Below are 26,471 nucleotides of genomic sequence, written 5' to 3'. Positions count from 1 at the left end.
TAAAAAAAAAATTACAGTACCTCATCACACCACCTCATAATATGTTGGGCATTTCCCCACTGCCAACCTTCCATTCTAAATGGTTCCCAATCCCCCTGTCAATCCAGACTCTGCTCCTTCACCACTTTGAACACAGCTGGGCTTACCGTGCCCCAATGGATGGGTTTGAAATTCTCAATAACTTTCTGAATGACAATCTTCACACAAGGATACAAAAACATCTCAGAGTTCAGTTAAAGTTAAAAATAGGTCCACAATTTTATTTCCCAGCTATCTCCATGAATGCTTTTGTGCTGATTTACGCAATGCAAATTGATAAAATCGACATAATAAAACAGTTTTAATTATTTTCACAACTTTCTAACCAACTGTCAAACCACTATGTGCAAAATAGGTAATTTGTAATGGCAACGTTGAAAATAGACAATATGTTGTTTTGCAGAATACTTTTCTTCTGAAGTATCTAAAATATTTCAATAAAAAACTGTTGTCACTTTTAAAAAGGGAATCTATTTGAGTATGCAACAGTAAACAATGCAGTTAAAATATAAACATTTAAGTGGCATTTCTGTTTCATTGTACCATACTATGGGATCAAGGCATATTGACCATAGAAAACTGATGTGTAATTAGGTACCCGAGCATTTAAAACAGTGTATGGAAGCCCGTTGAAACAAATTTAGTTCATGTTTGTGGGATGGAAGTCTATTTATTTTTACTACAGGCAGCAACGGGTGTATTTTATCTAGTTCTCACCTTTCTGCTCCACCCAAAATTACGTCAGCCACCTTTCCCAATGAAATGGTGGCGAGAGGCAGTTGAGTACCAGGATAGTTGGGCCAAAGGAACATTCAGAACCAATGAAAGTTACTAACTAATCAAAGATAAATCTGAAGCTTCACACACAAAATGCTGGAGGAACTCAACAGGTCAGGCAACATCTATGGACAACAGTAAACAGTCAACGTTTTGGGCCGAGACCCTTCATCAGGACTAAAAGGGAAGGGGAGGAGATGCCCGAATTAAAAGTTGGGGGGGGGGGGGGGAGGAGAAAGAAGCTAACTGGAAGGTGATAGGTGAAGCCAGGTGGGTGGGGAAAGTCAAGGGCTGGACAATAAAGAATCTGATAGGACAGGAGAGTGGGGAATAGGAGAATGGGAAGGAGGAAGGGACATAGAGTGAAACAATAGGCAGATGAGAAGTAGTAAAAGGTCAGAGTGGGGAAAGGGGGAGGGAGAGGGAAATTCTGTTCACCATAAGGAGAAATCGATATTCATACTATCAGCTTGGAGGGTACCCAAATGGAATACAAGGGTGCTCTCATCTTAGCACAAGAGGAGGCCATGGATTGACATGTTGGAATGGGAATTAAAATGTTTGGCCACTGGGAAGTCCCACTTGTGGCAGATGGTGCAGAGGTGCTAGATAAAGTGGTTCCCCAATTTACAACGGGTCTCACCAATATAGAGGCTGCACTGGGAGCACCTGACACAATGGGCAACCCCAGCAGATTTTCAGATGAAGTGTTGCCTCACCTGAAGGACTGCTCTGAAGCTTGCACACGCATAACTGCCTTGTATGGATACTGCACCATCCTTGATCATTGGGCACTGCAGAGTGTGGCATGGACAGCCCAGCACATTTGTGAACATGAACTTCCCTCCACTGGGGGCATGGGCATTTGTAGAAGCATAAAGAAGGCCTGGAAGATCATCGGGGAGACCAGTCACCCCAACCATAAACTGTTTCAGTTGCTTCCATCTGGCAAGGGGTACCACAGCATTGAAGCTAGGGCCAACAGCTTCTTGCTGCAAGCCATTAGACTTTTAAATTCACATGACTGAGCGATGGAGTCATAACTCAAAAGATTTTTACTCCCCCACATTGTGGGATGGATGTAAGATTTAAATAAATTCTATTCTATACTCTCGCTTGGGTTACATGGGTGCTACATCAAAGTTGATCCAGGGTTGTTCAAAGTGAAGACAATTTGATCTTCAGGATGAAAATCGCCAAATAATACCAAAAAAAATCAGCCGTTGTTTAATGGGTAAACACTTCTGCTTGTGAATCAGAAGGTCAAAGATCTAAGCCTCAATCCAAGTAGTCGAGTACAAAATCCCAGACTACTATGTTAGTGTGGTAACAAAGGACTGAGAACTCTTGAATGTGCTGATTCTGATTTGAAATTAAACAGAAGACTTGTTTGCTTTCAAGTGAATGCAATTCTTAAATATACTTGTACATTGTGATTTATAGGAATACCTTTACATTCACTGTGGTGTTAATGCTTTCTGTGTTTTCTTTAATGCTGCATCAGATCGGGAGTAATGTTCATTTTGTTCTCCTTTACACTCATGTACTGAAGAACGACAACAGAAAATCTTGATTCTTGAAGAAGATCAAGACATTTCTTCCCGTCGTCCTGGCCAATACTTATCCTTAATTTATCACCAGAGCAGATTAACTGGTCAGAAACACTTTACCGTTTGGATGAGATTCTTGTGTGAAAACAACTTGTCACATTTCCTCATGTTACAACAGTAATTATACTTCAAGTATACTTAATTGCCTTAAAACAGCGAGGGAGATCCTGGACAGGGTATTAAAGGCACTTTCAAAGAACAAGTCTTTTCATTCAGCTTATCAGTAGTTACAACTACCTGTCCAAAAAAAGATGAAATTTCAATCTTGGTCTGGCCTCAACCGAATTAATTTGGCATTTAGTTAGCAATTCCAAAGTCTTCTGCTAAATCAGATGAACAACAAGAACAGAGAAGGCAGAACCAATAGCTAGACCCAGAGAAAGGAAAAAGGACATCACAATTCCAGTATGTTCAGATAATTCTTTTGACACAATCCTTGGTCCATAAATCATTGGCAGAGTTCCCAAGTAGCCATTGGTGAAGCCTAAAATTGAGATGAAGATAACTGGATAAAAATCCTGAGCAAAAAATACCATGTGTAAGTGTTCTCGGGGCTGGTAATTACAGAGTATAAACAAAGGCAGGAGCAGTGTTCGCAACACCACCAGGATGGGAAGAAATTTACTCTTTGGTCCTGGGATTTGGATCCAGGCAGTTACCTGTCGACCAGTCCAGTCTGCGAAGTTATATAAGAGGAAGCTGATCAGAGGTACAAAGTACTTGGTGGTCCATATGTTGTTTGATTTTTTTGAGACTGACTGGATACTGGAAGAGATGGATGGGAAAATAATAATGGAAATGAAAAAGGTGTAAAACACACTGAAGCCCAGGGCTGCAGTCTTTCTGAGGATTAGTCGCAGTTGAGAAGGCACAGAGGCATCGCTGGACAGGGAGTCACTCCTGACAGACTCTCTAAACGAGTTGGTTTCATTGCTCTGTATGCTGCCATTTTCATCTCCGAGATGTTGCGTTCTTTCATTCAGATTCTTCAGATAGTAGCTAAGAATTAATAGTTCAAATATTAACATTCCAAGCAACACTTGGTTTATGTCACATGTGGTGAGGTACAGTATAAAGCTTTGGTTCGCATACCATCTAGACATCATTCCATACAAAAGTACATAGAGGCAGCAGGACAATTATTTTGAACCTGAGGCACTTACAGCGATCTCACTATGATATGCAAAGGTCTAAGGGCTATTCATTGGGTAGATGACAAGTGGCTGTTTTTTTTCTGTTAGGTGGAAAGTCTAAGGTCCATTGTCTTAGGATAGAGAACATGAGAAATAAAAGGAGTAATTCATTTGTCGTCTTGTGTATTCTCTGCCATTTAATAAGACTGTAGTTGATTTTTTCAAACATAGCACCAGACACCTGCACTTGTTCCACTGCGCTGTCTAACATGCTTTATTTAGCCAATAGAAAACACAGATGAAATGTTTAATAGTGTTTTGTGGGATCTTACTGCAAACTGTGTTGAAACGTCCACTGCATCTTAATGCAATTTATTCATTATGAAGCATTTTGTCATATAATAGTGTTTTCTAACAGCAAATCTCTTTTCTAAAGACATACTTTATATACACACAAAACTAAGAGACAAATGTTCCTATTTTTTTTTGGGGGGGGGGGGAATTCTGCCCTATACCATCCCACCATCCTTTCCTCCCTTAATAAGCACATTAAAATTTAATGTAACCTTTTGTCATCTACTTGGATATATCTCATGGTAGCGTCAAATTTTGGTGGAAACATCACTCTTGTGAAGTACTGCCAATTTTCTTTAATAAAAGGTCTAAATACTAATAGCAGCTGAATGGTTTACTTAGATGTGTCAGATCAGTTATGTAACATTGCCAAGTGGCAACAGAGAAACAGGGCCTGGAGCGAAGCAAAATTAATTGCAATGTATCTTTACACCCGAAAACTTCAATCCACCTTACACAAAATGCTGGAGCAAGTCAGCAAGTCAGACAGCATCTATGGAGGAGAATAAGCAGTTGACGTTTCAGGCCAAGATTCTTCTTCATGACTGCAAAGGGGGAAGAAGCTAGAATAAGGAGGAGGGGCTCTTACTTCATCACCTCTCCCCACTCACCCATCTTCTCCCTCACCTGATTTCACTTATCATGTCAGCTTGTATTCCTTCCTCTCCAATCTCACCGCACCTCATTATTCTGGCTTCTGCTCCCTTCCTCCTTTCCAGTCTTGATGAAGGGTCTTGGCCAGAAACATTAATTGTTTATTCCCCTCCATTGATGCTGCCTGACTTAATGAGTTCCTCCAGCATTTTGTTTGTGTCGATCAAGATTTCCAGCATCTGCAGTATGCCTTATGTTTCAAATCCATTTTAGTCTGTATGCACCTTAATGCAAAGCCAGCGAGAAAAATGAAAACGTGTCATTTGAGGCAAGTTCCTCAGGTTATAACTACAGCATGTTAGTGATCTGAGGGAACTAACCTGAGCCACACTCAAACGCTGTGAAATGCAAGTGTCGAAACTGATTTACTAGCAGGAAGAGATTGGGAACATTTTATTCCCCATTAGTCTCATTCGTCTCCAGTGACAAGAACACAACTGTTGACAAGATTGTAACTTAAATTTATTAGCCATTACTGGGACTGTCTGAATTTTAATTATGCCGGAGGAAAAAGCAAAATCGATGTAAAGGATGTCAGCGCAGATAAATAGAATACCTTCTCACTTCACGCTCACTGCACCAATGTGACATTTCCCAATCTCTTCACGGGGATGCATCTAATGAATGCCAATATATCCTTGGACGCATTTCTACTGTGGAGTTGCATATAAACATTACCTGAAAACTTGTTCACATCAGGAATTCTCTTGCCAAAAAACTACTTTCCTCATCATACAAATTAAGCATGCACTTGATATTAAAATTCTCAGGTTCCTCTGAAGCCCCCAACACTCCCCATCTTCAAAAACTCCTCCTTATTGTCCAGTGAAGTGCTGTGGTAGTGTAATTAAATACAAGGACACTCAGGCACAAGAAATGATCAAAGTCATGAACGTTCAATCTCTGTCTATATTTTTCTGCTTCTGGAAGATACTCCTTTTTAAACCAAGCTTTTGGTCACAAGAGATTCTGCAGATGCTGGAAATCTTCAACAACACACAAAATGCTGGAGGTATTCTACAAGTTAAGCAGCATCCATGGAGAGGAATAAATAGCTGATGTTTCGGGCTGAGACCCTTAATCAGCTTTTGGCCATTTTGATACCTACTAGCTCCTAGCAGAGGAGTGTCAACATTTAAAAATTCATTCACAGGACATGGACACTGCTGACAGTTATTGACCACCACATATTGCCAATGAACTAAGGAGACAGTTAATTCTATCAGATGACTTGGAAGTCACAAGCAAGAATACGGGATTCCTCTAATGAATGTGTGTGCCAAATGGATTTAAAGATAACAACCTGGGGTGTTCTTTGTCAGCAATTGTAAGTTGTGGGATACTATGTTGACGCCAGAGGTGTGGTGACGCTTGTGGACTGCCCAGCACAATTCTCAATGATTTGATGCAAACAATGCATTTCACTGTATGTTTCAATGTACACGTGACAAATGGAACTAACCTTTATCTTTAAGGTTCCAGATATATTTAATTACTTTGATTCCCTAAATGCCATGGTGGGGTTCAACCTCTTGTTCCTGGATTCAGCTATTGCCTCATGAAACTATTGGAATGTTTCACTACATTAAAGACACTTTATAGAAGCAGGTTGATTGGATGGACTACTTCAGTCACAGTAAAAGGCTTTGCATTAAACCTGGAACACCCCTGCTTGTAAGCACAACCAAATAATACAATTCATTTTTGAATTATTAAGATGAGCAGCAGAGATATGAAATAGAGATTCTAACTGCTGGAAGAACGATGAATAAGAAACAATCTGGAAAAGGGTGTCAGCCTGAAACATCGATAGTTTATTCATTTCCATAGATTCTTCCTGACCTGGTGAGTTCCTCTGGCATTTTTTTTGGTGTTGTTTTGGATTTCCAGCATCTGTAGACTCTCTTGTGTTTATGAATAAGAAGCATACTTACTTGGAATATGGGATGGTAGGCAGCAGCAAGTAGATAATGATGCAGATCACAAGGAAGATATCTGCAGTAATAAAATAGGCCAGTGCACTGTCCAAAATAGAACCAGCCGCAGCCAGGTCAACTATTGAAGCAACTGCACTAATTGTTCCACCCATGGCTTGCCCTACACAAGAAACAAGGAAAGAAGTGAATGTGAGCCCAACTATCAAACCATCATTAAGAATTCGGTGTGAGATCAAACTACTGGATGAACTTGCTGAGATGTAACTTTAATTACATATTTGTTGAATTTATTCAAATTATTCAGATGTCATAATGGTAATTGAACTTCTATTTCTGGATCAATGTTCTAAACTGCTGGTCTAGTAATTTAACCACTAGCCATGCTCTCATTGACTAAGGAAGTTCGAAGGATTTTGCTCCCTCTGTGTTTATATTGCTCAGTAGCTCTGTCCAATATCCAAGGAAATATTAGGCGACAATTGCTAAGTTTGCTGCCTGTCAAGCATCTGAAGAGCGAGAATCAGAATCGGGTTTGTCATTACTGACATATGTCATGAAGCTTGTTTGTTTTGCAGCAGCAATACAATAAAATTACTACAAGTTACAAAAAGAAACAATAAATAATGTAAAAGCATCCAGTGATTCTTACAATAGAGGGACTGGAGATGTTCTCCTTATCGCAGAGGTAGCCAAGAGGAGATTAAAACTAGGGTTTAAAATCAAGATGTACTGAGGCACATTAAATAAAATGTCCATTGCTCGCACTAGGTTTCATCCCGATCTCATGTGATGATTGTCTGGAGTTTGCATGCTCTCTCTGTGGCCATCTGGGCTTCTGCCAGATGCTAGTTTCCTCTCACATGCTAATACCAAAAGAATCAGAGGAGTCGATGGGCACATCAGAGAGAACAAGCTGTAGAACTACAGGGAAACTGCTCTAATGGGGGCTGACAGAAATAATTGCTCAAGGTTCAATAAGTAGATGAGACAGGGTTAAAGATTTAGGCCAAAAAAAAAAGCAATTATGACAATTTATGTGTTTACTGAGCAACAGCTAATGGTAGGTTTTGAAAAAGAAATGGATAATTACTTAACGAAAAATAATCTAGGTGGATTAACTGGACTAATATCTGCAAGAAACTCCATGAGATGAATGGTTTTCTGTTTTGATTCCAAACAGTAGATGATTCATGAAGAATTAAATGGAAATTTGTTTATCTAGAATGATTAAAACATGGGACTCAGTACATCAGGAACTTATAAGATAAAATCCATTGATGTGTTCTGGAGAAGCTGATGAAATGAACAAGAGAGAAAGGAATGGAGGGATAGGCTGATCAGTATTTAATCAATCAACTTACCAGAAATCAAAGCCTGGGCATTTCGCATGGGAAATCTTCCAACCTCTCCAAACACGCTTCCCAGAAACACATTTGAAGCTCCACTGACAATGGCCACACAGCTCATAGTCAGAGCAAAGAACCCATAAGTCCATGTAGAAGTGTCCACTTTGACCAGAACTGTGGTGACGCAGAATATAACAAGCATGACGAGCAGTGATGACAGCACTCGAACCTTAGCAGAAATTCTAATAGGGAATAAAATGGAAGTGCTGATTTTTAAAGGTTATAAACTACAACACAGCAGTCAACTACACTGCAATTTGACATTTTAATGAACACAGATACACCTTTGAAGGTGGCGAGATGAGGTGGTTGCTGAAAAAGCATTTAAGGTTTATGGCTTTCCTAACAGGAGAAATCAGGTATGAAATAGAGTATGTAAAAGTTATGTTAAATTTGGTTATATCTTGCCTGAAGTAAAAAATTCAATTCTGGGAAGGATCTGGATGGAATAAAGAAATTGAAACTCTATTTTGGGTAGAGGTGACTGACCAGAAGATAGAGAAACACCAGCACCTGCAAATTCCCCTCCAACTGCAGCATCGCAACTTGGAAATATAATTGCCACTCCTGTTGCTAGAGTTAAATCCTCCTAACAATGGTCAATGCATACCTTCAACACAGACTGGACAATTCATGAAGGTGGCTTACCACTTTAACAGCAATAAATGCTCACCTTAACATCAACATTTATACCCTGTAAAGAAGTTTTAAAAAATGAAGACGGAAGTTCTAGGTAGCAGGAAAGTGTTACTATCAGGAGCTAGTGAACTTTGCAGAGTTACAGAGTGCAGCAAAGATTCACTAGAATCTAGGGGTGACGGCTTTAACTGTTTGATTGGAATATGGATGCAGGGCTTAACTTTTTCTGCTTAAAGAATGTGAACATATTTGATAGAAACTTTCAAAATCATGAACAGCATTTACAGGGATATTGAGCATCATCTACATCCAGTGGAGGGGCTACAGTACCTTTACACAGACTCCACATGATTATGTACATTGAGTCTTTATTACCTAAAGAACCAAAACTGATATGAGGAAGGAAATGCTTACAGAATAGGTTGCTGTGATGTTTGCAAGGACAGTGGATGAGGATGCAACAAGAATTTTTCAAAGGGGAATTGCATATTTGAAGCAGAAAACAAATTACAGAGCTATGGTGAAAGGGCATTTCATTGAGATCTTTGAAAGAGCTAACACAAGCGCAATGGGCTGAAAGGCTTCTTTCTGAGCAGTATTCACAAAGTTTGCGAGCACTTTGTAATGCACTTCCCCTTTATTAGATAACATAATGACTAAAAGAATAAGCACTGTAAATAAGGATCTGGGATGTCAAAGGCCAAAGCAGACATCTAAGTTTCCTTTAGCATTGCTGCCTTGTAGTGATCAGCAGTTTTTACTGATATTGATCAGATTAAATGCCACTGCAATACTCTTCCATGCAACCCGGAATTGAATCTGTGTTGCTTTCACCCGAAAAATTTTCATCCGAACTGATACAGAGAAACAAGGATCAAACTCTGACCCCAAAACTTACTTGTCCACCAGGAGGTAGTTGATGATCAGGAACACTATAGCAGGCACGGTTGATGCAATCGAAAGATAACTTTCAAAGTAACTCTGAAAAAGAGATCAAGGGAATCATGAGACTCTGCAGCCATCAGATTGTTGCAGTAGCTTAAAAAGCAGAGTTCCAGGACATTGAGTCATTAGAGAAGGTACCAAAAAAAATTACTTTTTATTTGTTCACTGTAGAAAAATATCGCCAACAAGGCCATCTGTAATTATTTCTTGAATGGAATGCCGTACTAGGCCACTTCAGGGTCATTTAAGAAACCACTTCAATATTGCAAAAGAGAAGGAATAGAAAGAAGGTTAGGTGAAATGGATTGGGGTGATGCATGGGAGAATATTAGCACTGGTGGCAACTATCGGCTGTGTTTGTGGGAAACAGCTGTCTAAAATGAGAGAAGAATAAGCACCAAAAGATACCAAGGCTAAACAACATAAATTAGTTAAGTGGATTATTCTTGCCACATGTACTAAAGTTCGTTTTGCACTGCATCTATACAGGTTGCTTCATCATATCAGTGCATCAAGTTAATATGAGGAAAAACAATAACAGAATGCAGACTGAAGTGTCACAATTACAGAGAAAATGCAGTGCAAGCAGAAAATAGGTGCAAGACCACATGCAGAGCATTTTTCAGGAAGAACCTAGTAACACTGATTATTACCTCGCTAATTTTAGGAGGGAGGTGGGTATAGTGTGTCAAGTTCATTTTTGTTTCTATTTAATTTTGGGAAGAATATTTATGTTATTAATTTGCATTATTTATTAACAGCTGCTTAGAGAAAGTGGGGAGGCGTCCATTAAAATTGGACGACCTGATAAAGGTCTTCAAGATTATCGCAGGATTTTGGAGTCAAGCAGCTTTTATGTATTTGAAATGCACGCAGACAGATTAGTTCAGGGTAGAATCACAAACACAAAACAATCTTCAGATGCTAGAAATCCAAGCAACACACACAAAATGCTGGAGGAACTCAGCAGGCCAGGCAACATCTATGGAAAAGAGTGAACATTTGACATTTTGGGCCGAGACCCTTCATCAGTTCGGATTAATTTGGGGTATCGCCTTCTTTTAAAAAAAAACCACTGTTGTTTTTGTAGAAATGGCCAATCTTTCTCTCACCTAATATTGGGTCACGGGTAGTCAGATTTAAGGGATTTGATTACCCAGTTTGCTTTAGTGGGATTTGGACTCTTGAATAATGAGTTGCTCTCCAACAACTTTACCTTTCCACTACCCTACCCAATTACCCAATGAAAAGTCCTGAACCCTGATAAAGGGCCTCCGGCCTGCTGAATTCCTCCAGCATTGTGTCTGTTGTTTTGGGACTTCTAGTATCTGCAGAAATTCTCGTACTCAGTGAAAAGGCTGCTACACATTGGACATAGCAACGTGCCTATTTACACAATACTCACACTGAGGTCATTCTGCTGGTGAGAATCTGTGCCATTGCCCAGTTTATACAACCAATAATGCTTGGCAGTGCAGAAGAAATTCCAAGGCAGTAGTGAGCCAATACCAAGGATGAAGAAAATCCCATATACAGCGTTGAAGGTATCTGGAGGTGGCTTACGGAAATGGTTCCTAACCATTGGCCTTGAAATTAGGGGATCCTCTTCTGATATTTGCGAGCTTGGGAATGTACAGTAAGTGTCTTGAATTTCCATCATTTCTAAAACTGGAACAACTGCAATATATACCACCTCCTCTTCAGAACTCCTATTTTCTGAAACAAAAAAGAAAACAAGACAATTACCTATTTTTTCCCCCAGAATGCAGCTAAACTGTTTACTTCTGGATAATTCCCAAGCCTTTGAATTCCTTGAAAAATCATGGGACTCTTATAGAAATAGTAGGCCATTCAGCCCCTCATGCTCAACAATTTTATCAGATTGTAGTTGGTGGTTTACCTCAGCATAACTTGCTGGCATTAATTTATGTTCCCTTGACTATCTTAGTATCACAAAAATCTATCAATCTGAATATATGCAGCTCCACAACTTTCTTGATAGAAAATTATTAGGAAATACATAGAGTAGGCCATTTGGCCTTTCATGCTTGCGCTGCTATTCAGTGAGATCATAGCTGTTTTTTTTAACCTCAATGCCACTTTCTTGTACTAACCCCACACCTCTCAAGTCCATAATATCTAAAACTTTATTTTGTTGCACATACTCAGTGACTGAGCTTCCTCAGCATTTCAGGGTAGGGAATTCCTCTCTGAGTGAAGAAAATTCTGCTCACATTCTAACTAAATAATTGAGCCCTGGTTCTAACTACTTCAGTCAGTGGAAACATCAACTATTCACCTATCCTGCCAAGCATTTTATGTTTCATAGCTCGAGCAAAACTTCTATTCTTGTAGTCAAATCTTTACAAAACAATTACTTGCTGAACGAATATATTAACTTTCAGTGATGTACAAGAAAATCCAGATCGCTCTAAGCATCAATGTCTTTCATTCTCTATTTAAGAGTCTCTGCCTTTCTATTTTTTTAAAAAGAGTGGATGACAACAACTATCCACATTATTGTCCTTCCATGAATGATCCTTTCTATTGATTTAGTCTGACAATATTTTCCCAAAGCCTCTCTGAGTCCTCCCCATAACCCACTCTGCCATCCAGCTTTGTATCATTAACAAACTTGAAGATACTACACTTGATTGCATCCTCCAAATCACTGATGGACAGTCAGCCCTCCTTATTAGCGGGTTCCGCGTGCGCGGATTCAACCAACCGCGGATTGGGAAAACCAGGAAGTTTTCTCTCCAGCGCTTGTTGTTTGAGAATTATTCATCTCGCGTCTCTTTTGGTCGCTGCTTTGTTTCTGAGAAAAATTGGCTTCTAAAAAACAATTAAGTGGTCAAAGCAATTCCTCAAAGGCTTAGACAATAACAATTCCTATAACAATGTTTCTAACTAAAGCATTTGCAATTGTGAATTCTCGACCTTCAACGCTTGAAGATCCTCAGCCCTCAACCTCCACAGGTCCTGGCTTTAGTATTATTGAGCCTCCTCCAAAGCATCCTTATTCCGTAAACAATACAGTGTAACAACTATTTACATAGCATTCCCATTGTATTTGGTCTTACAAGTAATCTAGAGATGATTTAAAGTATACAGGAGGATGTGTGTAGGTTATATGCAAATACTACACCATTTTATATAAGGGACGAGCATCCCGCGTTTTTTGGTATCTGTGGGGGCTCCCGGAACCAATCCCCCGCGGATAAGGAGGGCTGACTGCAGTCTGTGACAGTGGGGTCTTGACACTGACCTCTGTGTAACTCGCAGGCTTTCTGTCCCTTTAAGATGTTTTAAATTTTGGTTTTACAAATGCTACTCTCTTTTATCTCATCAACTTTAAACCGTTATTCTCTAGTTCTTTTGGTTTTTGTGTATTAATTTTTTGTTTTGTTGCTTCTATGAAGATGGACACAAAATAATTGATAAATTCCTCTGTCATTTTTATCTCCCACTATAACTTGTCCCACCTCATTCTAAGCTACCCATATCAACTTTATCTAATTGTAAAGTTTATACTTCTTTGGAATATCCACAGAAGTCACAACAACTTGTTTTTATCTTTCTTGTTAGATTACTTAATATTACACTTTTCCTTTTGTTTACCAATGCTTTGATCATCCTTTTCTGAATTTTTATCAATGCTCACATTTACTGTCTTGCCAATATTAAGCCTTTTCCTCAGATCTAACACCATCCTGTTTAGCCACAGCTGGATCTCTTTTTCCCATTCAGTTTTGTACCTTGAAACAATGTAGATTTGATGAATTCTGTGTGTTAGTTCTAACCCTCAACCATCAGGCTCTTGAATAAAAGGGGATAACTACACTCAACTTCGCTTGCCCCATCATTGAAATGTTCCCACAACCAATGATCTCACTTTCAAGGACTCTTTATCTCATGTTCTTGTTATTTAATATTGCTATTTATCTATATTTGCATTTGAACAATTTGTTGTCTTCTGCACACTTGGTTATTTTTTCATTGATCCTGTTATAGATAGATAGATAGATAGATAGATAGATACTTTATTCATCCCCATGGGGAAATTGAACTTTTTTTCCAATGTCCCATACACTTGTTGTAGCAAAACTAATTACATACAATACTTAACTCAGTAAAAAATATGATATGCATCTAAATCACTATCTCAAAAAGCATTAATAATAGCTTTTAAAAAGTTCTTAAGTCCTGGCGGTAGAATTGTAAAGCCTAATGGCATTGGGGAGTATTGACCTCTTCATCCTGTCTGAGGAGCATTGCATCGATAGTAACCTGTCGCTGAAACTGCTTCTCTGTCTCTGGATGGTGCTATCTGGATGGATAGTTACTATTCTCTCCATATGCCCACAAGAAGCTAAATTTCACAGTCATATATGGTAACATATGTACTTTGATAATAAAATTTACTTTGACCTTAGCCATTGTTGATCTATTATCATATCTTCTCATGTTCTACCACTGCTAAATCATGCCATCATAGTTTGTTCATGTTCCTTTAATATCAAAATATCTATCAATCTGAATACATGCACGCAGGCTCCACAACAGGAAAAGATTTATCATTTTGCCAAAAACAGTAGCAAATTCACCTTTGTCCTCATTCAGGCCCCCAAATGATCCTTCCAGATGAGGCAACACTTCACTCATGAATCTGCTGGGGTTATCCATTGCGTCCGGTGCTCCCAATGCGGCCTCCTCTACGTTAGTTAGTCGCAAACTGGGGGACCACGTCGTTGAGCACCTTCACTCCAACTGCCAAAGGCTGAACTTCCCGGTGGCCAAACATTTTAATTTCAATTCCTATTCCCGTCCCAATATGTTAGTTCATGGCATCCTCTTATGCCAAGATGAGACCACCCTCATGGTGGAGGAGCAAGATCTTATATTCCATCTGGGTAGACTCCAACCTAATGCAATGAATACTGATTTCTCCTTCTGGTAAAAAATTTCCCTCCCCCCTCCCCTCTTCTATTTCCCACTGGCCTTTTACCTCTTCTCACTTGCCCATCACTTTCCCCAGGTCTCCTCCCCCCCCCCCTTCTTTTCTCCTATGGTCCACTCTCTTCTCCTAACAGATTCCCTCTTTTCTAGCCCTTTACTTTTCCCACCCACCTGGCTTCACCTATCACTTTCTAGTTAGCCACCTTCTCCTTCCCCACCTTTTTATTCTGGTGATTTCCCTCTTCCTTTTCCATGCTGAAGAAAGGTATTGGACTGAAATGTCGACTGTTCATTCTTTTCCACAGATGCTGCCTGACCAGCTGAGTTATTCCAGCATTGTGTGTGTGCTGCTTTGGAATTCCAGCATCTGCAGAGTTTCTCATGTTTGTAAATCTGACTATGTGAAAATTTCAGAAAAGATGGTCAAAGCATTGGTAAGCAACACAGAAAGTGGAACACAAATTTCAGATTGAATTACCTACTAACATATCTTTTCACATTCTACTGCCAAATCACACCATCCAGACCCAGCAGTCACCCTCTACCACCACTCTTCTCCGCCTTGCGGAATTAGTCCTCACCCTTAACAATTTCTCCTTTGACTCCTCCCACTTCCTCCAAACTAAAGGTGTAGCCATGGGCACCAGCATGGGTCCTAGCTATGCCTGCCCTTTTGTCGGCCATGTGGAGCAATCTATGTTCCAAGCCTACACTGTCCTCCTCTTTTCTTACGTTATATCGACGACTGCATCGGTGCTGCTTCCTGCACACATGCTGAGCTCATCAACTTCATTAATTTCACCTCCAACTTTCACCTCGCCCTCAGATTCACCTGGTCTATTTCCGACACCTCCCTCCCCTTTCTAGATCTTTCTGTTTCTATCTCTGGAGACGGCCTATCCACCGATGTCTACTACAAACCTACAGACTCTCACAGCTACCTAGACTATTCCTCCTCCCACCCTGTCTCCTGCAAAAATGCTATCCCTTTCTCTCAATTCCTCCGCCTCCGCCGCATCTGCTCTCAGGATGAGGCCTTTCATTCTAGGACAAAGGAGATGTCTTCCTTTTTTAAAGAAAGGGGCTTCCCTTCATCCTCTATCAACTCTGCCCTCCATCGCGTCTCCTGTATTTCACGCACCTCTGCCCTCACCCTATCCCCCCGCCAGCCCACCAGGGAGAGAGTCCCCCTGGTCCTCACCTATCACCCTATCAGCCTACAGATCCAATGTATAATCCTCCGTAACTTCTGCCACCTCCTACGGGATCCCACCACCAGCCACATCCTCCCCTCCCCCCCACTCTCGGCTTTCCGCAGGGATCGCTCCCTACGCGACTCCCTTGTCCATTCATCCCCCCCATCCCTCCCCATCAACCTCCCTCCAGGCACTTATCCCTGCAAACAGAAGAAGTGCTACACCTGCCCCCACACTTCTTCCCTCACCATCATCCTAGGCCCCAGACAGTCCTTTCAGGTGAGGCACCACTTCACCTGCGAGTCAACTGGGGTGATATACTTTATCTGGTGCTCCCGATGTGGCCATTTATACATTGGGGAGACCCGCCGCAGACTGGGAGACCGTTTCACCAAACACCGGCGCTCGGTCCTCCAGCAGTGGCGGGATCTCCCTGTGGCCACACACTTCAATTCCACAGACCACTCCCACTCCAACACGTCTGTTCATGGTCTCCTCTACCGTCAAGATGAGGCCACACGCAGGTCGATGGAGCAATACCTTATCTCCCGCCTAGGTAGCCTCCTACCTGCCGGCATGAACATTCAACTCACAGACCTCCGTTGATACCCCTGCCCCCCCCTTATCCCATCCCTATCTATAATTTTAGTCTGGTTCTCTTTCTCTCTCTTTTCCCCCCCTCAATATAATCTCCCCCCAGCCCTACCTTTCTTTCTCTTTTATTTCCCATAATTCTCCACCTTCCCCCTAGCCCATTTCCCTTCAGCCTATCACTTCCCAGTTCTCTACTTCATCCCTCCCCCCACTTCTTATCCCCCCTCGACCATCCCATGTTACTTCACTCCTGATGAAGGGTTTCGGCCTGAGACGCCATCACTACCTCCTCCCATGGATGCTGTCTGGCCTGCTGAGTTCTGCCAGCATTTTGTGTTTTCATCCCATAACTTGCTGTGTTTAAAGATCTTAGTTACAGCTTAACTAATCTTTTCCAATTTTCAGGTAAAACCCATTGTCGTGGAGATCTTAGTGTTCTCTGAAAGCTCCTTAACCATCAGATTATGAATTAGTTCTTTCTCATTACATAATACTGAAACCAAGGTAACTTTGTATCTCATTTTCATACTGATTTAGAAACTCTATCATACTTCCACAAAGTTACTGCCAGTTTGACCAGTCTACGTATATTTTAAAAGCTCTCATCAGCATTGTATTACTCTTGATACATACACTCTATTCTCACTGCTTTATATTTAACCCTGCATCGTAGAGACTTAGAATCCATGAACAACTCCCTATGTTTTAAGGACAGAAGAAAATTGATGCCACTCATAAAAGGACAACTCTCCCATCCCTGGAATTATGCTACTGAATATCTTTTGGACCATGTTTTGCAGCCTCTACCCACTTTCTGCTCCTTGCTGCTTTTTTAAAAAACTTGACCCAAAGTGATTCTACTTGAAATGCTAAGATGGGTATCACTTTTATTTTAACAGTGTTAGGGTTAATGTTAGGGTTAATTCGAGACTGCCATTACAGGTCAGGAGTGGCTCACGTAATATTAGGAGACCAGAATGCGAGGGGGGGGGGGGGAAGCGAAACTGGGGATTCCACTACACCGAAACTACTAGTGTCACGCGATTCAGTAAACAAAAGAAACAGGTAACTCGTGAGTGTATGGCATCGGGCCAATAAGATGGACACAAGTGCCCGATATTACCTAATATGTAGCGGGGGGTTGTGCTGGGGGGAAAAGGGGTATAAATAAGAGCAGATTGTAAGGGGAGGATGGAACGCGCCTTCTCCAGCGACTCCGTGGATTCGCTGTGCCAGTTACGAATTCTGCAATAAACCCAAGTTTTGTAATATTCCGGTGTTGGTTGTCTCTCTTCCTAAACGAACACAGGGCAGAATTTCAAGCCCAACAACAGCGTTCCTTATTATCAGATTATCACTCATCAAATGAAAATATTTTTTTAAAACTGAAGCCAGAAATCTAAAATGAAAGTAGAAAATGCTACAAATACTTAGCAGGTCGGGAGGCATCAATGGAAAGAGAAACAGAGTTTATTTTTCACACACTAATCAGATAACCTTGTTTACTTAGTTCTGTTGTGGTTGTACTAAATTTATCCAATCGGAGACATCCTCCCATCCCAACCCTCCTTCCCTGCAGCCTTTTGAGTCCTCGCCATCTCCAGTGAAGGATCTTTGACCTGAAATGTTGATCCTCTTGCCCTTCCTACCTATGACCTTACCCACTGAGTATTCCCAGCATTTTCTGTTTTAAGTTACTTCTTCCCACCCCCATTTTCCCCAATCACTTTTAAATACATCCTGGAATACTTAATTCCCCATGTCAATCATTTTGTAAAGTCTGCTATGGCTAGTTATTCATTTGCTTGTTACAAATGCTCCATTCATTATGGTTAAAAAATCTTCAATTCCCCTCCCCACTCCATTTGTCCCTGCTCCAGTTGGAGGTCCATCATTTTTATATATTGTGTTCTTATTTGACAAAATTTGGTTATCTCTCACCATTTCCCCACTCTGCTCTTTCACTTTTAACTTTTGAAATTCCCAGTCATCAGTATTCTCCATCCCCCAGTGCTAAAACCTCAACTCCAGCCCTAATTATTCAATTTGCTAAGACAGTGATCCTAACTCAATCAAACAAAGTTTTACACCAGAACAGCTCTATCTTTGCATTAAACAGATGCCAATGCCTCATGAATTAAAACCTACTTCTCCCTAACCAATATTTGCCCTAGGCGTCCAGCTCTCAGATCCCGTCAATTCAATTAGTTTGTTACGAGTTTATTACCTATGTGACTTTACTTTTGTTTATTTGGACCTTTACAGCTTGTATTCCATCAGGAAGATGTCTTCCTTTGTCCGAGATGTCCTGTTTGTTTCCGTATGAAACATTACACTGTATTAAGTGAGAAACCTCAGGATTATCTCAAGGCTCACCATAACTGCCTTACCACTTGTCATACCGTCCAGTTTTGCTTGACTGACTAGTTTTGCAGCAGTTAATCCGAGTGGCATCAATGCTTCTCATTTGGCTAAACAAAGTGTTTAGGTAAATTTTCCTCTCCCTTGAAGCATTGCAGCCTCCGAATCTCAGGCTCCAGCTCATCAACAAAGAGCAAATGTTCCATGAGCAGCAAGCTCTTTTATGTAATGCTGTCACTGTGGGTGACAGTGGTTTCCATCAGCTCCCACATACTACTGTAGCAACACATCGCCTCTGATGCCGCACCCATCTTCATTTAATTAATTTAATTGTTTCACTTATTTTGATTGCAGTTCTATAAAGCTGTGTTAGACCACACTTAGAGTATTGTGATCAGTTCCAGCCGCCTCATTATGGGAAGGACGTAGAAGCTTTAGTGAGGGTACTTAGGAGACTTACCAGGATGCTGCCTGGATTAGGGAACATGTCTTCTGAGGAAAGGTTGAGTGAGTTAGAGAGTTTCTCTTTGGAGCAGAGGAGCACGAGAGGTGACTTGGTAGAAATGAGGCATTGACAGTGTGGACAGCCAGTGCCTTTTTCCTAGGGTGGAATTGGCTAATACAATCAGGCAAAATTTTAAGATGACTGGATGAAAATATCGGAGGGATGTCAGAGGTACCGTAGATTCCGGATTTTAAGCCGCTACTTTTTTCCCACATTTTGAACAGCTTTGAACTTTGCGGCCTTTAATCCGGAGCGGCTAATACATGATTTTTTTCATGCCGCCTCGTAAACATTTTGCCTCATAACAGTAGACCAATAAAATTGATGAGTAGTTCACAGAGGTCCAATGAAATTGTACGATAAATCAAGCGCACTTTCACAATTAAATTATTGTAAATCAGTCATTTGTACTCACCCTCATCAACATGGAAAACACTCGAAGAAAAGCATTGTGCTGCCTTATGGCAGTTATTTAGTTTATAATATTTTCGCTTAGTAATTCATTTTCTAGTTAAAGTTAGAAGAGTTTTAACTATATTTGTTTTCTGTACTACATCGCGGGATGCTATGACGTCACACCCGGTTTCGCGGTGTCTTGTGGGAAAACGCCGGTTTGCGATAAACGGAAAGGAGGGGGGGAGCGCATTACGCGAGCGGCTTTGGATCTGAGCGAACGCTGCTTTTAAGTTAAAGGTGATCAATAACTTTTCCTGGTAGGCTGCAGTATATATACTTTTTACCAGTCGTTAGGAGATATTGGAATGTTGTTCAGTAAAGAAGTATACGCAACGTATATTTAAAAGTAGCCGCGTTACGGGCACGGTTCGAAAAAAAGCATTTGCAATATGTATTTGTTTTTGTTACCATATGGATTTAATTAAAAGTTAAAAAATCCTCACGTGTAATATCTTTCTGTGTAAATATCTCATATTACAACGTGGGACACCTGCGGCCTAAAATCCGGTGCGGCCTTTACAATTAAAAAATTGATTTTATTTCTAAAATTAGAGCCAGCGGCTTTTAATCAGGTGCGCTCTGTAGTCCGGAATCTACGGTAGTTTATTTTTTTTAAACATAGGAAGTGGTGGTTGGGTGAAACATGTTGCCAGGGCTAGTGGTAGAGGCAGATACACTAAAGACATTTAGCGGACTCTTAAGCACATGGGTGAAAGAAAAATGGAGGGAAGCATTAAATTGATCTTGGGAGCAGGTTAAAAGGTTGGCACAACATTATGGATGTTGTTCTATGTTCTTCAGAAATCAAACTACACCTTTGCCAAAATGCATACTTCTTCAACTTAGCACTGGGTGGATACTGCACAACAGACTGACCTTTCAAATCCCACAGACTTGTTTCCACATATGGCAGGTTCTGAATCAGCTGACTTTGGTCGAACAGTTCTAACTAGTGATGTAGTTGTTTGGGAGAAGGTAGCTTACAGGCCACTTGAGAAAATTAGCCAGTTTTAAAAAAAAGAGAAACAATAGTTCTAAATTGAACTCTGACATCTCAATCTACCTCACAATGACGTTTGCCCTATACAGGTGAGCTTTGGTGTAATGGCTAGCGTGTTGGACTTCTACTGATGAGTGATTAAGTAATTCAAAGGTGTGGGTTTGAGTCTCTATAGAGTCCGCATTTAAAAAGTATTCTAAAGAGAGGATGAGGGAACCTTGGCTGACAAGGGAATTCAAAGACAGCATAAAAGCAGAGGAAGTTAGAGGTTAGGGAAGCCTTTAAAATTGAACAGAAGGCAATTAAAAAAGCAATAGGGAGAGAAAAGATGAAATATGAAGGTAAGCTGGTGAATAGTATAAAAGAGGATACCAAAAGATTTTTTCCCAAATATATGAAGAGTAAAAGAATCGAGAGTGGATACTGGACCACTGGAAAATAATGCTGGAGAGGCAGACATGGGAATAAATATCTTGCATCAGTCTTTACTGTGAAAGACACCAGCATTATGCCAGAAATGTGATAGTGTCAGAGGGCAGAAGTGTGTGAAGTGGCCACTTACTTGGGCGAAGATCCTTGGGAAGCTGAAAGTAGACAGGTCATCTGGACCAGAGGGACTACACCCCAGGGTTCTGAAAGAGGTAGCTGAAGGGACTGTGGAGGCATTAGTAATGATCTTTCAAGAATCACTAGATTCTGGATGGGTTCCAGAGGACTGGAAATTATATGCCAGTTAGTCTGACTTCAGTGGTTGGGAAGATGCTGGAGTCCATTATTAAGGATGACATTTTGGGGTTGTTGGAGGCACATGATAAAATAGGACAAAGTCAGCAGAGTTTCCTTCAGGGGAAATCTTCCTTGAGATATCTGTTGGAACTCTTAAAGGAAACAATAGGTAGGGTAGACAAGGAGAGTGGATGTTGTTCACTTGGATTTTCAGAAGGCCTTTGACAAGATACTGGCACATGAAGCTAAACAAGATTAAGAGCCCATGGTATTACAGGAAAGATTGGTTGACTGGCAGGTAGGAAGCAAAGAGTGGGAATAAAGGGGACCTTTTGTGGTTGACTGCCGGTGGCTAGTATTGTTCCACAGGGGTCTATGTTGGTACCACTTCATTTCACGTTAAACGTCAATGATTTGGATGATTGAAATTGAAGGGCTTTGTGGCCAAGTTTGCAGACAATACAAAGATAGCTGGAGGGCAGGTAATATTAAGGAAGCAGAGAGTTTGAAGAAGGACTTAGATTAGAATAGGCAAAGAGGTGCCTGATGTAATATAGTGTAGGGAAATGTATGGTCATGCAGTTTGGTAGAAGGAATAAGGACATAGACTATTTTCTAAACTGGGAGAATATTCAGAAATCAGAGATGTAAAGGGTCTTGGGAGTCCTCATGCAGAATTCTCTAAAGGGCAGGTTGAGTTGGTGATAAGGAAAGCAAATGCAATGTTAGCATCCATTTTTGACAGGACTAGAATATAAAAGCAAGGATGCAATACTGAGGCTTTGGTCAGACTGCACTTAGAGTACTGTGAGCAGTTTTGGGCCTCTTATCTAAGAAAAGATGTGCTGGCATTAGAGAAGGTCCAGTGGAGGTTCACAATAATGATTCCAGAAATGAAAGGGTTAACATATGAGGAGCTTTTGATGGCTCTGAGCCACTACTTGCTGAAGTTTAGAAGAATGGGGGGGGGGGGGGGGAATCTCACTGAAACCTATTGAATATTGAGAGGCCTAGATATAGTGGATGTGGAGAAGATGTTTCCTAGTGAGGAAGTCTAGGACCAGGGGGAACCACTTCAGAATAGAGGAACATCTCTTTAGAACAGAGATGAGGAGGAATTTCTTTAGCCAGAGGATGGTGAATCTGTGGAATTGGTTGCCACGGTCAACGGTGGAGGCCAAGTCACTGGGTATATTTAAATCTGAGGTTGATAGGTTGTTGGTTAGTGAGGATGTCAAAGGTTATGGGAAGAAGGTAGGAGAACGGGATTGAGGGGGGAAATAAATCAGCCATGATGGAATGGGAAGCAGACTCAATGGGCTAAATGGCTTAATTCTGCTCCCATGTTTTATGGTTTTATTTGTCTACCTACACTGCACCATCTGTAACTGCAACATTACATTCTGTGTTCTCTTTACTACCTCAGCGTAACTATGTACGGCATAATCTGTCTGTCCAGCATATAAAACAAAAGCTTTTTTGTGTCATGTGACACTAATAAACCAAAACCAAATGTTTAAAATATCACCAATTTATCCACCCAAGTGCACATTCCATAAACGCAACGGCAAAGTCTACCATGAGAACAAGGACAAACATCAATGTACATACAAGAAAATCAGCAGATGCTGGAAATCCGAAGCAACACACACAAAATGCTGGAGGAACTCAGCCGGCTCGGCAGCATCTATACAAAAGAGTACAGTGGTTTCAGGCCGGAACATCAACTGTACTCTTTTCCATAGGCGCTGCCTGGCCTGTTGAGTTCCTCCAGCATTTTGCGAATTGTGCGTTACAGGCAGTTTTCCATTACGAAAGTTAACTTCTGTTGAAAATATCACAGATGGCTTTATCACTTAAATACTTGCCAAACAGATAAAGCATGTGAATCAGTGTTAACTGCGAGATAACCACACGCACCAACATGTGAGAGCAACAAGACAGACATTACCTGATCCCAAGGTAAGATTGTGTTGAGTGAGAACTAGCTGACAGAATGGTTTCACAGTTCAGGCAATAGGTCTCCAACCTGAGATCGTCAACTCGGTTTCTCTTTTCACAGATGCTGCCCGTCCTGAGTGATGTTATTTCTAACATTTGCATTATTTTACATTTTACACCCACTTCTCCCAATCGTGCCCTCTCTCTCCCCCCCTCCACAATTCTTCCTCCAACCCCTTTCCCCCTGCCAACCACTCGCCCTCTTCTCCTTTACCCTCGCTCACACTCCTCCCAAAACCAACCACCCTCTCCAACTCTTAGCTCTCCTCCCCCCACCCCCACCACCTTCTATCCCGCAAAACCTCTCCCTGCCACCTTCCCCGCTTCCTCTTCCCTGGAAGGCCTTAGCCGCGGCCGCGCAGTCACATCAAGCCCCGAGGCAGCTGGGTCTGGAGGAGACATACCTCCAAGCCTCTTTGCCCGGGATCGGACCCGCAGCCTCCCCCAACTCCCCTCCGCTCTCACTCACCGGCTGCCGGCGCACGGCCCGGGGAGGCCGCTGTCAATCATCCGTCCCCCGTACCAGTCTCCCGTTCCGAGAGCCGAGGCCCCGCCCACTGAGCCGCGGTAGCCAATTAGCAGCCGGCAGGGAGCGGGGCTTGCCCAGTTCAACTCTCCCAGCTGGTCGTTGCGTTCAGGTCCAGTGCCCTCACCCTGCTGAGGGAAGGGGTAGGGTGATTCATGAGAGCATATCTCCAGCCGCACTTTCTGTTCCTCTATTCAATACCCAGGGATTCAATTGCAGAACGCTGTATTCTCAGCGCTGCACTGTTCAAAATTGATACTTCCTGGACATGAAATTCAATATCAACCATTCCGCTGTCATTTCTCTCAACTAGATTCTTTGAATGTGAAGCTCCGCTGCATTCTTAATAGGATTGATCTACCCCGTCGGGGAGCACATATTATCACCGTTCCTAGGGCAATGCTGCTTCTGGGTTATTTCTGGGTCACTCAGTCCACGTTGCCTTGGTCAATTGTCACTGGTCAGTGCTTACCTGGGACACTTGCCAATACATCTCAAATCTACCTTTGATTCTCTGGCAGCACCCGCCAACTGCATCAGTTCCATCATCCCAGAACTCCACTTAGAGCTCCTAATCAAGACCACCCAACTCCCAACACTCCAGTTTCTCAAGGCTTTTGACAGAAGGCCACTTTGTCCAACCCTGTGATGTTTATAATAAACACAGCTCACACACACACACACACACACACACACACACACACTGGGTGAGTGTAGCTGCTTCACAGCGCCAGAGATGCAGGTTCAGTCCTGACCACGGCTTCTGTCTGTGTGGGATTTGCACACTTTACCCATGATTACCTGAGTTCCTCAGGGTGCCCCAATTTCTGTCCATACTCCAATGACTTACAGATTGGTAGGTTAATTGCCCAGACCAGTAGTGTGTACATGAATGATTAAATCTGGAGGAAGATGATGGAGATGTAGGTGGAATAAAAATGGGATTAATGCAGGATTTGCATAAATGGGTGGTGAATGGACTGCTTGGACCAAGTGGGCTGAAGGGTTTGATTTCATGTTGTACCTCTATGTATGTAATTCAATGACTTTGATTCTATGCCAATGTTGGCACTGGTCCTAAATGTTGTACTCCACACATCACAGTGTCAGTACCAACATTTCTCCCACTACTGGTCCAAGGATGATTCTCTGGTCCCTTTCATCCCACCCTCCCATTTACCCTGACCATGGGTCAGGTCTGGGCAATGGCTGTTCTAATTCTCCTAAGCCCTGAACTTCCTTGAGCCTGGCCTCATGACAGACACTGGATCATACAGAGAAAATATGCAACACCCTCTTCAAAAGGTTGTGAATGAGCTATCAGAAATGTCATGAATTTCTGTGGGGAGTGAGCATTTGGTGATAAATGTAGAGCAATAACCCACAGCAGAATCTTGACTTGAATAACTGGTGTATAATATTCTACACTGGTGATTTTATGATGCACTGGCCAGAGTCCAGATGTGCTTCACATCCTTCTGATGAGTTCCCCTTCCCTCCCTTTAATTCTCCTCCAATTCCAGCCTCTTGGTTATTTCCAATTGTCACTGCACCACCTATATCTGTCCCTCAGCGTCCCTGGCACTTGAAACCCCTCTGTAAATCTTTTCCTCTCTTGCTCATACTATAAGCCATGGTGACCTTTGGGGCATTTTAGATATTGTGACAACCTTCCTTCCTTTCTGTCCTGTGCTTTGTGTGGTCAGTGAATGTAGTAGAGATAATATTGGTTATACACATTATTGATGCAGTTACAAAGAAGGCACGTCAATAGCTATATTTCATCAGGAGTTTGAAGAGAATTGGTATGTCACCAAAGACTTTTGCAAATTTCTACAGATGCACAGGTGAGACCATTCTAACTGGTTGCATCGTCATCTGGTATGGAGGGGCCACTGCACAGGATCGGAATAAAACTGCAGAGGGGTGCACACTCAGCCAGCTCCATCATTGGCACTAGCCTCCCCAGCATCGAGGATATCTTCATGTGGTAATGGATCAAAAAGGTAGCATCCATCATTAAAGACCCCCATTATCCAGTCATGAGTGCTCTCTTCTCATTACTGCCATCAGAGAGGAGGTACAGGAGCCCGAAGCCACACACTCAACATTTTAGGAACAGCATCTTCCCCTCTGCCATTAAGTTTCTGAAGAGACAATGAACCAACTCAAGAATGCTATCTCATTATTTTTGCTCTCTTTTTGCATTTCTTATTTAATATATATATATTTCTTACTGTAATTTATAGTATTGGCTGCAAAACAATAAATTTCATGACATACATATGTCAGTGATATCAAACCTGATTCTGAATCAATTATTATTTCTTTAAGGATGTCTCCCCACTGACTATTATGTCATTCATGAACTTCTCTCTGGGTTTCAACATTAGTGTTCCTTTTCGCAGCTAGTGGTGTATTGGGTGGCAACCTTGCCATTTCTTTAGTATGTGTCTGTTTTTGATGAGGCTCAGCCCAGCACGGATGGAAAGTGTGCAAGGAGCCAGCAGGATTTAAACCCTGGACCACTTGCCTCGAAGTCCAGTGTGAATGCCACTACACCACCAGCCAGCTAGAGTTTCATCATTATTTATAGTTTATTCCATAGAATATTTATTCAAGTATTCTTCACGGACTAACAGAATGTTACCTT

At 41.6% G+C, this 26,471-nt stretch overlaps 1 protein-coding gene across 4 annotated transcripts; it reads right to left on the bottom strand.

Moving 5' to 3' along the window:
• Window positions 1-228: 228 nt before the first annotated feature.
• slc29a3 (solute carrier family 29 member 3) lies at window positions 229-23,861 on the bottom strand. Of its 4 annotated transcripts, XM_073025354.1 has the most exons (8): window positions 23,762-23,820; window positions 23,243-23,365; window positions 14,102-14,229; window positions 10,900-11,210; window positions 9,448-9,530; window positions 7,866-8,092; window positions 6,502-6,664; window positions 229-3,425 (listed from the first exon to the last, which is right to left on the bottom strand). In XM_073025354.1, exons 1-8 carry the CDS (start codon window positions 23,800-23,802, stop codon window positions 2,750-2,752), a joined length of 1,752 nt encoding a protein of 583 aa, XP_072881455.1. In that variant the 5' UTR covers window positions 23,803-23,820; the 3' UTR covers window positions 229-2,749. The 4 variants fall into 4 exon arrangements, with proteins under 4 accessions (XP_072881455.1, XP_072881457.1, XP_072881456.1 ...); XM_073025356.1 differs by lacking the exon at window positions 14,102-14,229 and having other exon boundaries at window positions 23,697-23,766; XM_073025355.1 differs by lacking the exons at window positions 14,102-14,229; window positions 23,243-23,365 and having other exon boundaries at window positions 23,762-23,861.
• Between the last annotated feature and the right edge of the window lie 2,610 nt (window positions 23,862-26,471).

Source organism: Hemitrygon akajei, chromosome 21 (assembly GCF_048418815.1).
Source record: "Hemitrygon akajei chromosome 21, sHemAka1.3, whole genome shotgun sequence".
Taxonomy (NCBI): domain Eukaryota; kingdom Metazoa; phylum Chordata; class Chondrichthyes; order Myliobatiformes; family Dasyatidae; genus Hemitrygon; species Hemitrygon akajei.
Note: the sequence above shows the minus strand (reverse complement) of the source record. Positions and strands in the feature narration are given on the sequence as shown.